General features: G+C 41.5%; 1 protein-coding gene across 1 annotated transcript in view; it reads left to right on the forward strand.

Moving 5' to 3' along the window:
* LOC116834737 (ropporin-1) overlaps positions 1 to 9,189 on the forward strand; it is a 20,528-nt gene extending 11,339 nt beyond the window's left edge. Inside the window, exons 4-5 of the mRNA XM_032797041.2 lie at positions 7,875 to 8,050; positions 9,063 to 9,189. Coding sequence (XP_032652932.1) covers positions 7,875 to 8,050; positions 9,063 to 9,129 — 243 coding nt within the window. The 3' untranslated portion in view covers positions 9,130 to 9,189. The remainder of the gene's footprint in view (positions 1 to 7,874; positions 8,051 to 9,062) is intronic.
* Positions 9,190 to 11,939: the final 2,750 nt, after the last annotated feature.

An 11,939-nucleotide genomic window follows, 5' to 3' on the forward strand; every position in this document is an offset into this window, starting at 1 on the left:
TGTGGATTCCCACCCTCGTGTCCCTACGCAGTCTTTGCTGTGTGCTAGCAATGGTTCCCCCACCCCTCACGGCACTACAATGGCTGCGGACGTGTTGCCTGACGGGCACAAGGACCAGAGTGGCTCTCCTAATAAATCTTGCGAATGCTCATTGTCACACGCTCTGCTGAAAATTTTAAAAAGAGATTAACGACGGCAGATTTACGCAGACATGATAGAACCAAATCATATGGGCCTCTATTAACGTAACATCTAGGCAGCTTGGCAGGCCCCAAGCCATTTTCAAAAACCAGCCCCTCCCCTCTCAAACATTTCCTCTCTTATAATAAAACTTATCTTTACCGGGAACAGGCTCCTCTGCTGGTTCCTCACTACAAGTCCCAGCGGCTGCGACTGGCTAGCTTCTTCTGGCTGTAAAATAGCTCCTGGCTGCATGACTCCTGGAGTGCTCTAAACCTCAGTAGCCTCACTCTCGGGTTCTCTACACCCCCCCCTCCTCTCCAGCTCTGAACCGTCCACGTGATCCTCGATTGGAGTGGGTTACATCCAAGTATCACATCAGCTCCTCTGTAAAAATGGCAGTCGTGGGGCAGCACCTGAGCGGTGGGTTCTCCCTGACGTGCTTAGCAGTAGGCATTCCGCAGCTCTTACCTTAACCTCACTGCACGTGTCGGTCCTGCAAGCCCTGTATTTGCTGACTTGATATCTGCCGTAGACAAAAGTCTACGGTGAGCTGCGGCCTGTGCCTGCACAGCTCTCACCCCCAACACTGATGAATCCGCGACTCGGCGTGCTCCATGCGCGGCTCGTTTGGGCTGGGGCATGGTCAATTGATGATTGATTTGCACTCCAACGCCTCGCTGAGCAAACAGGTAAGGGCGGATTTTTAAAATTCCCTGGCATTTACAGGGCGGGTCACCTGAGCCCGGGCAGTGTGATGTGCGAAACGATTTGACCAGAGAGTCGAAAGGTATGCTGGATACCTCCGTAATTACCCTGGAGGCCCATTACAGCGTCTGGTGGTAGTGTCACCCTGATGACCGCGCTGAATCACCAGCGCTGGATTTGCTACACCCGTAGCAGACCAGGAGTACAGCCAGCACTGCAGACAGGGAGTTGCAGCGCTGGCTGAGCTTTGTAAGTGTGGACACCGAGTAAGTTGCAGCGCTGTAACCCCCTCACCAGTGCTGCAACTTGCAAATGTAGCCAAGGCCATAGTTGCTCTTTCCACCTTCTCCACATAAACTCCTCTTCTTCTAAATACTGCCAGACCTCCTGGCTCTAGCAATCTCAGCTACTCTCTCTTAGTCACACCCCTCCCTGCAGCTTCCTGTTGCCCTTTATATTTGAAGCACCAGATTCCTCACAGGTGGGACTCATCTTGTAATCAAGCTAGCTTAGCCTCAGGCACTCCAGACGATGGGCAAGCCATTCTGTTACAATGATATATCAGGGCCCTAAACATTTAAGGTTCACAAACATCCCAGCGTCACCAGAGCTCTTGTGATCTCAAAGATGTTTCACATCCCTTCATGATTACCAGGGCCGTAGCAACAAAGAACATGGCCCCCTCCGAACATATGTCCGGGGCCCCTTACCAAAAAAGTCAAAGGCATATTTCGATGACTTTGCCGCATCTGAGATCACAAGATTCCAAGTGTGAGCTCCACATGGTACATTTATTTCTAGCATGCGGGCTCGAACTCCTTTATTCTTTCCTCTCATATTTGCGCCGTTATCATAAGCTTGGCCTCTCATGTCAGCAATGTCTATTCCTAAGTTGTTTGCCTTTTCAAGAAACGCTTCCAATTAGCCCTCGCCAGTTGTATCATGAACATTAAGAAAACCAACAAACGCTTCACGAATATTGACACCATCTTCACCGTTGCATTCATTTTTTTTGCCACTTTTAGGGGCCCCCTTCCTTGTGGGGCCCCCTCCGGTCGGAGGGTACGGAGGGTGCTCGCTACGCCTCTGATGATTACGGTTAATATTTTTACAGCATTCAAAAAGTGAGTTAGATGCTTTTCAGAAATACTTATTCAAAGTCACGATTCCCAGCCAGAAGAGCTTGAAATATAGTTTTATATATCAGACCTTAACATTCAAGGTGAGTTTTTACAAATGATGAATTCTAGAAGGTTATGGTTAGTGTCTAGCATACAATGGAAAACGCTGGTGCATCAAATTAAGTCCATCATCCATTATACAACTGAACCTCTCTTCATCAGAAGTTTAGGTGCACACAGAATGCAGGGCGGGGCTCCCCAATGTGCAAGGCAGTCACTGTAAAACCAGAACCAACCAACCAGGCATGCTTTACGCTATATGAATGGTGTGATCTAATATCTGTTGTGAGAGAGAATCCACTACAATCCTCAGTAAATTATTCTAATGATTAGTTTCCATCACTGTTAAATTTTCACCTTATTTCTAGTCTGAATTTGTCTAGCTTCAACTTCCAGTGATTGGATCCTGATATACCTTTGTCTGCTAAATTGAAGAATCCTCTATTATCAGATTTCTGTTCTTCATGTAGGCACTCATAGGCTGTGATCAAGTCAACCCTCAACCTTCTCTTTGTTAAGCTAAATAGATTGATCTCCTTGAATCTTTTTCTAAAGGACAGGTTTTCCAGTCCTTTAATCATTCTCATGGATCTTCTCTGAAACCTTTCCAAATTTCCATCATCCTTCCTGAAGTGTGGGCACCAGCGCCAAACACAGAAGTAAGGCAATCTCCTTATCCCTGTTTATACACCCAAGAATCATTTGATCTTTTAGACTCAATCTCACTCTTAGAACTCATATTCAGCTAGATGTCCACCCTGACCCCCAAATCTTTTTCAGAGTCACTGCTTCCCAGGATACAGTCCCCCGCATGCTGTAAACATTTGGTCACATTGAAACACATTGTTTGCTGGCACCCAGCTTACCAAGTGATCCAGCTAACCCTGTGTCAATGAACTGTCCTCTTCATTATTTACCACTTCCCAATCTTTGTCATCTACAAACTTTATCAGTAATTATTTGTTTTCTTTCAAGTTATTGATAAAACTGCTAAATAGCATAGTGTCAAGAACCAATCTTTGCAGACCCCTGTAGAAACACCACCAACTTAATGATGATTCCCTGTTTACAATTATATTTTGAAACCTATCGCTTAGCTAGTTTTTAATCCATTTAATGCGTACCATTGTTGATTTTGTATTCTTCTAGTTTCTTAATCAAAATGTCATGCAGTACCAAGTCAAGCACCTTACAGAAGTCTAAGTATATCACATCAATACTCTTACCTTTATCAACCAAACTTGTACTCTCAAAAAAAAAAATTAGTCTGATAGGTCTATTTTCCATAACACCATTGTATTTTTTAACTCCTTGTAAACTGAATCCTACATCAGCCATTCTATTATTTTGCCAGAGATCAATATCAGGCTGACAGGCCTATAATTAACTGGATTATCCCGTTTGCTTGTTTAAATATTGGCACAACATTAGCTTTCTTCCAGTGCTCTGGAACTTTCCCACTGTTCCAAGGCTTATTGAAAAAACAACAGTAATGGTCCAATGAGCTCCTTGGACAACTTTTTAAATCAGCAGGCCCATCTAACTTGCATCCAGGAGTTTTAAAAAATATTTCACTTTAATAGTTGCTATTTAACATCCTCCTTAGTTACTGTTGGAATAGAAAGTATTTAATTGTCATGTGATATGAATACATCATTTTTTTCTCCCCAAACACAGAATAGAAATATTTATTAAACACTTCTGCCTTTTCTGCATTATTATTGACAATTCTACTATTCCCATGTAATAATGGACCAGTATTGTTTTCAGAGTTCCTTTTCTTCCTAATATACTTAAATTCCTTCTTGTCCATAACTTTGCTGGCCATAGATTTTGCCCTGTGTCCTTTTGCTTCCCTTATCAATTTATTTCAACTCCTAGCTTCCAATTTATATTCACTGCTATCCTCTTTGTCTCATTTGTTATATATTTTTATAGCTGCTGTCACTTCCTCTCTAAACCAGGCAGGTTTTTTAACCACCATAATCCTCCTCAGTTGTGGCTTTTTGTACATGTAGTAAAATCTTCTTGAAAAGTTTCAAGTTATCATTCACAATTTTAGTTTAAACTCTTTCTCCCAGCTGATTTGTCTCTTAATTGTTTTCAGTTTTGTGAAACTGGTCCTTGTAAAAACAATAAGTACATATATTACAGGTTTAAAATTTATTGTGCTTACACATAACAAATACAGCCAAGTCATGATCGCTGACACCTAAGCATCCTCTGATTTTTATGTCTGTGATCAATTCCTCTTCATCTGTCAAGAGGTGGTCTAATATAAATAGCCACATATTGGATGCAACAATTTTTGAGTTAGGAAATGGTCATCTATAATTTTAATAAATTCCAAGGATATTTTAGTACTGGTGGCATGAGACCTCGAGCATGTGTCAGTCAGATTGAAGTCCTTCATTATTATGCAGCCTTTTTTCCTGTCTTAAAGATAAATGCCTAAAGAGTTGGTCATCCTGTTTTCTAGTGTGATTTCGTGGCTTGCAGCTCTGCTTCTATTGTTCCTAGTTCCTTCGTTTTGTTAGTTTGTTTCCTGTACTTTCCTCAGCAAAATAATTTTGTTTCACCTTAGTTGATGACAGCACTCATAAAAAGGTGAGGTCCCAGCTCCCCAGAGTATACCATCCTAAGCAACTCTTAGTTCTTCTTGTTATTTACACATTTCAGATCTTGTAGACAGTTTTTATTTGTTGTACCAGTCTGCCATCTTATATTGTAAACTTTTTGCCATAGGAACCATCCTTTTATTATATTTATATACTACCTGCCTGTAATGGGGTCACACTCACCTCTCGCAAGTGCCCTCCAGCCTAGTGCCTGTGCTTACATTCTCTCTCTCTTTGTGATGGGTCTTTGGTGACTCAGCCCTCTGGCCAAGTTACACACAGTCCGTATGATAAAAAACAAGCAAAACCCCTTATGGGGTACAAGCCCAACAGGGGTCTCTCAGTGCCCTCTGTAATGTCTCCCACCAGTTGTCCATGCTCCAGGATAGAGTAGTGCCCCAGGGCTCCCTCCCTGGTGACAGTCTTCACCCTCTTAGGGTCTTTCCATCCACAACTCTCCAGCTGGGCTGTTGTAGTTCATTTCCCCCCTCTGGGGTGCCTCTGTGTCCGGGCCACTGCTGATTAATGGGGATGGGAGGGACCCAGGCCCATCCACTACTCCAGGTCTCAACCCAGGGACCCTATAAATAATAACTGTCTACTGTGTCCCTTTATCTAAGTCCCACTGCTGTTCTAATTCCCTGGGCCACTTCCTCACAGCCCTGTGCTATCCTGACCCTTACCTCAGGCCTTTGTTCTGATGGAGTCCCCACAACCCACTCAGGGCTCCTTCTCACTATTCCCAGCTTATGACAGCACTACCTCATCCAAGGTACTGCAGATCCCTCAGCCAGCCACACACCATCCACTTTCCTTCAGCTCTAGCAAGGTACTGCCCCTATTCTGACCCTGCAGCGCTTTTTATACTAGTTTGTTGGGCCTTGATTGGCTGCTTCCCACACAGCCTCTCTAGGCAGCTTGGAGGACAGCTCTACTGCCCTTTTCTGGGGTGGATGTGGCAAGGCCAACAGGCCACCAGCAAAGGGCCTCAGGGCCTAGTCCACCCAATCACACCGCTCAATGGGGTTGAGATCTCAAATGACACCACAACAAATAATTATAATATATTTCATTACTCATAACATACCCAGCTTTTACATAATTTCTTCTTTGAGTCTTTTCTTATAAATTAATTCCTCCAACACTTAAATAATTGTTGCTATTCTCTGAATTCCCTCCAATTTGTCAACCTCTTTCTGGTATTAAAAAGTATACGGTGTTGCAGGCGCAATCCCACCTGAATCCTAAACTGCACAGTAGGATTGTTGTTCCTGTAGTCTGTGACATGATTTCTCTACATATGAAAACCACATTCATAGTGGAGTATTTTGTGACACCATATCCATTGCTCTTCACCATCACCACTTTGTCATTACTGTGCTCTAGATTTGTCCCTTCCATTGAATAGCTGAGTTCCCACCTCACAAAATATATTAGTTTGCATTTTTCCAGGATGAATTTTATTTTAGTATTTCCCTCCCATACTGATAACTTTTCAGGTCTGTCAAGGTTTTATTCCCACTTTGAACTTTAGCGTCCAGAAAGTGGGGACCTGCATGTACCCTTCTAAGCTTAATTCCTAGCTTAGATCTGATAACACTGCCACCAACCAAAAACATAGTGTTTTGGTACACTTCCTGTCCCCCAAAAACCTTCCCCGGGGAACCCAAGACCCAAATCCCTTGGGTCTTAAAACAGAGAGAAATAAATCATTCCCCCTCCTTCCCCCCTCCAAGACTTTCCCTGAGAGATACACTGATCCAACCTCCTTGGAACCTAAAACAGAGAGGAATTAACCTTTCCCCCCTTTCTCTCCCCCCACCACTCCCTGCTGAGTTCAGACCCAATCCCCTTGAGTTTTACACAAGGAAAAAATCAATCAGGTTCTGAAAAAAGAAAGCTTTTAATTAAGAAAGAAAAAATAAAAATTATCTCTGTAAAATCAAGATGGAAAACTTTTACAGGGTCTTCAGCTTATATAGACTAGAGGGACTCCATCCCCCCTAGCCTAAGTTACAAGTTACAGCAAACAGAGGTAAAATATCCTTCCAGCAAAATACACATTTGCAAATAAAGAAAACAAACATAAAACTAATCCGCCTTTTAACTAGTTAGTACTTACTATTATGAACATGAGAGACTGTGTTAGAAAGAATGGAGACCGATCTGGTTGCACGTCTGGCCCCTCTTAGCTCCAAGAGAGAACAAAGAACAAAACAAACAGCACAAACAAGGACTTCCCTCCACCAAGATTTGAAAGTATCTTGTCCCCCGATTGGTCCTTTGGTCAGGTGTCAGCCAGGTTCACTGAGCTTGTTAACCCTTTACAGGTAAAAGAGACATTAACCCTTAACTATCTGTTTATGACAAGGTCCCTTTATATTAGTTGACTTTAGCGGGAATTTTGCTTGAGTCTGGATTATAGAATTAGATCTTGTTTGCAATACCTCCCACGTTCGCACTAGACTTTGACATGCATAATAAATGCTCACACACAGGGGAGTAAGAGGATGTTTGAAAACCTCTTACACCCCCTTAACTGGTTAACCAGATCTTAAATTGAAGTGCACAGATGCATAATCTATGCCAATTGACTCTTCCATGGGGCAGGTTTGGATGGACGGGCTGGTAATTGGCAAAGCCTTAACTCCATTGCCTAATGCACCAGTCAACACAGAGAGTGTCAAAATTTGCTGCTGGTATAGACCAAAAGAAAAGTGCAGCCCAGCGAGAGTAATGAGAAAAAAGAGACGGAAATGAACCTCAAAGGTTCCTGAAATGCAACCGCTCAATGATCAGCCCTCACACAAGGCTGGGCCTCAAGACAGAATCTAGCCCTCAGTATCACCTGCAAAATAAATGCACTATTTATAATATGAATAATGTCACATTTATAATAGTACTATTCATCAAACAATCTCCAAGTACTTATTTCATCTTCCAGAACATTAATAAAGAGGTTAAATAAAATAAAGCCTTAATCCAGCTCCTGGAGATCCCAGCAGACCTCCCCTTTTATTCATTACATTGTCACTTATCATTCAATCCTTTATTTATGGCTTTTCAGACAGATTTTTTGTGTCTATATGACAGTGTTTCTTTCCATACCAAGAAAAGCAGGCCTCTAGTCTCTTCATGGATAGTGCCAAAAGTGAGGCTCACTTATTTTATTCTCTTTTCTCAATAGACTATTGCAAAAACACTGAAGATTATATGTGAGGTTTTATCCAGCGATTATGACAGTGGACCTCCACGTATTCCTTTTAGCACTTTCCAGTTTCTCTACACATACATTGCTGAAGTAGACGGGGAGATTTCAGCATCTCATGTCAGCCGAATGCTGAATTACATTGAACAGGAGGTGTAAGTACATCTTTGTCAATTGTCAACCATAGTTAAAGGTTCTTTCATCAGAGGCATGTATTTATGCTGTAGCTGTTAAACTGCAGGAAGGATGGAAAAACAAATGAGGAAGGGAGTCAATAGAAAAGAGAGGCAGAAGGTAGAGAGAGCGAAACAGACTAGGAAGAAGTGAAAGTAGTAGCAGGCATAGGGAAAGAATTGTTAAAATGAGAGTGTGAAAGGTAATTATGAGCAAGCAATAAAGGCCAATAATAATGGGGGAGGAAGAGACAAGAAAAAGGAAGAATCATAATTATTTATTGTATAGCACCAAAAGATGTGCTAAATGCTTCAAAGGAGACAAAGAAAGATGTTGTCCTGGCACCAAATCCCTTCAGTCCAAAGAAAAGCACAGAGTTCAAGTGGAAGAGTCTTAAGGTTTATTACCATTTATTATTTATATAGCACTAAACAAGTAACAAGCCTCTGCCACAGATAGCTTATACTCTAAGGGGCAGATCCTCAGCTAGAAAAACCAGCATAGCTCTACTGATTTCAAATAAGTTTTGACAATTTATACCAAGTGAGGCTGTGCTGTAAAGTTACAACAGTGCAATATAGCTCAACAGAATAAAACAAATATGCCCAGAACGCTGAATGGTCATTATAGTAAATGCTTCATGGATTGTTATGTGTATTTTGAAAAAGGGAGGCATCTTGATGTAAATAAATGAAAAACTTGTTCCAAGTGTACAGGATGCCATGGGAAAAGTCATGATCTGGGATGGATGAAAGAGACAAAGGGTTCAATCCAGCTCCCACTAAAGTCAATGCAAATGTTTCCATTGACTTCAACTTCAGTAGGAGGAGGGCCAAAGAGCATAGTTTGGAGAGAAGTGAAGTTTGACTACAGCACAGGGAGCAGAGATTGGGTGGAAGAGGGGAAGTTTATAATTAGTATTATGTTTTCTGTTACATCTATAATGAAAATATAGGTCTCAATGAATTTAATATATATTTCATCTTTATGCAGCATTGGACCTGATGGCCTAATCAAGGTGAATGATTTTACCCAGAATCCACGGGTCAGACTGGAATAGTGGCACAGCTTATCAAGTACTTTGATAGGAAGATGAAGAAACTTACTTCAAAATAATGGTTACTATTAGGCCTTTCACTGTCTTTTTTCTTGTGTCTATCAATAAACAATTTGGCCAAGAAGTCAATCAGAAATGTATGAGTGTGGATTAAGAGAATGTCAGTGAAATAGAACATCGTCACAGGTTAATTACTAGAGCTGGTCAATTTTGCATTTTATTTATTTATTGTGCTGAAAGTTTTCCCTTTGAAAAATACAGTTTTGTTGAAACAAATTTTTCATCGGAATATGTCAATTACAACAAAAACATTTTGCAGAAAATTTCTGAACAAAAATTCTCATTTTGAATTGATGTTTTCATATGAAAAAATGTTCATTTTGTTTCCATTTAAAATGCCATTTGATTTCAGTTTTCGATTTAAAAAAAACATACATAACATCTTAATCAAATTAATTCAAAACTTCCCATGGGAAAACTCAAATGTTTTTGACCAAAAATTGAAATATTTTCATTCAAAATTTCTTGCAGGAAAAAATTCCAATTTTCCAACCAATGATTGGAAACTAATGATTTTCTGCTGCCACGAAAACCAGTAAGAACCTTATGGAAAATTATCATGTATGGTATTATACCATATTTTATCTAATATCAGTGCTCCTGACAGACAGCTAGATCACGCCTGAAAGAGGTGAAGCAGTACCACCACAGTGCAAGCACCAGGCAACATTTTGGCTTTCCTGCACTCCCCAGAAACACACCCACTATTACACCCTTTGTGGATACAGCTTACTCCATCCAGTGAGATTGGCCCCGCTCCATGGAGTGAGGTCACAGTAGAGGACAGTGACAAGCTCTGCCTCTTCGCCATAACTACTCATCATCTTTACGGTATTGTGTGCTCTCAACAGACTAAAGAGACCAATCCTCAAGCTCCCCATATAGGAGGGACAGTAATGTTGTGAGGAAGGCTTCTGCTGTCCTAGCCCTTTTGTGCAAAATGACCACAGAATCTGTCTCTATGTATCTGATTCTGCTCCTCAAGTTAGTTGAAGTTTTGCCATTGGAGCAGGAGCAGGGCCTAAACTATTATTGACCTTCTGTATCCAAACTGACTTATGGAACAAAACTATTGTATATTCAGAAAGCAGCTTAGATACTGAAGTGCAGCTTATTTAAAGGTCTTTTTAAAGTTGGCTTGACTGCTTGAGTGTTCTATTTGTGTTAATTTTATCACTAAAGAATGGTCAGCTATCCACATACTATCTTGGCTAGGATATTCAATATAAAGTATTTTAATTTAAACTGGAAATATACATATATTTTTATTTTAGTACCATAGACTCATAGACTCATAGACTCATAGGTCAGAAGGGACCAATATGATCATCTAGTCTGACCTCCTGCACAAGGCAGGCCACAAAACCCTACCCATACAATTTTATTTGAACAAACTAATCATGATCGAATTATTTGGAAATCCTCAAAATTCGTTGATTTGAAGATCTCAGTGCAGAGGAATCCGACCAGCAAAGGCGACATTCCCCACGCTGGCGAGGGGGAAGGCGAAACAACTCAGGGGCCTCTGCCAATCCGGAGGTTGAGCTCCCCTGGAGGAAATCGCTTCCGCCCGGCAATATGGCATCAGCTAAAACCCTGAAGCAAATGTGGGCAAACTCAACCAGCAGCACCAAGAAGAATTCTCTGCGTAACTTCAGTTCCCATCATCCACGATCCCTACCAGACATTGAGCAACTTATCTGCTGATATCCAAGACTCAATTGCCCAAATTAAATATCCCATCATAAAGTCGCCTCCATATACTTTATCAAGCTTAGGTCTTACGCCATGATAGTCGTTTGCCCACATCTTCCTTCTGGAAGGGCCGTTCAGAACTGTCAAACTCGCCCTAATGGTTAGAAAACTTCGTACTAATTCAAGTCTAGAACTTTCCCTAATATCCAGTTTTGTCCCATTCGTGTCCCTGGCCCTACATTAGTATAGATAAATAATTGCCTGTCCTCCCTAACGTTATGCCCCTGATATCTTATAGTAAGACAAGGTATATCCCCTCGGATCCTCTGTTTGGCAGGCTAAACAAGCCAAGCTCTTTGGAGTGCTCCTTTCATAAGGCAGATTTTCCATTCCTGGAATCTCCGTAGCCCGTCTCTGAACGCTGTTCAGTTTGAAATTCATCTTGCTTAAACATGGGACAGACAGAACTGCACACAATATTCCAGGTGGGGTCTCATCAGCGCGTACATAAAGGCACTTAATACTCCTTATCTTGCTGGAAATACTCGCCTGATGGCATCCTAAAACCGCATTTTGGCACTTTTTTAACAGCCATGTACATTTGTGACGGCTCATAGTCATCCCTGCTACTAACCAATACGCCAAGAGTCCTCCTCTCCTCCTCCGTCGCTTCCAACTGATCGTCCCCAACATATATGTAAAATTCTTATTATTAATCCCTAAGTGCATGAAACTTGCACTTTTTCACATATATTCATCCTGTTACTATTATCCAATTCTACAGGTGGTCCAGATCTTCCTGAATAGTATCCGGGTCTTGTCTTTCAGTTAGCAATCCCCCCAGCTTTGTTCATCCACAAACTTTTTAGCACATTCCACTCTTTGTGCCAAGGTCAGTAATAAAAGGTTAAAATAGATCATCCCAAACGATCCCTTGAGGGACTCCACTAAGAACCGCCTCCCCTTCTCCTCCAGCTGACCAGTTAAACCCTTCGACGACTCACGGAGTCTCCCCTTTAACAGTTCCTACCCGGCACCTTACAAACTTTCATTTCATT

Source organism: Chelonoidis abingdonii, chromosome 10, assembly GCF_003597395.2.
Source record: "Chelonoidis abingdonii isolate Lonesome George chromosome 10, CheloAbing_2.0, whole genome shotgun sequence".
Taxonomy (NCBI): Eukaryota; Metazoa; Chordata; order Testudines; family Testudinidae; genus Chelonoidis; species Chelonoidis abingdonii.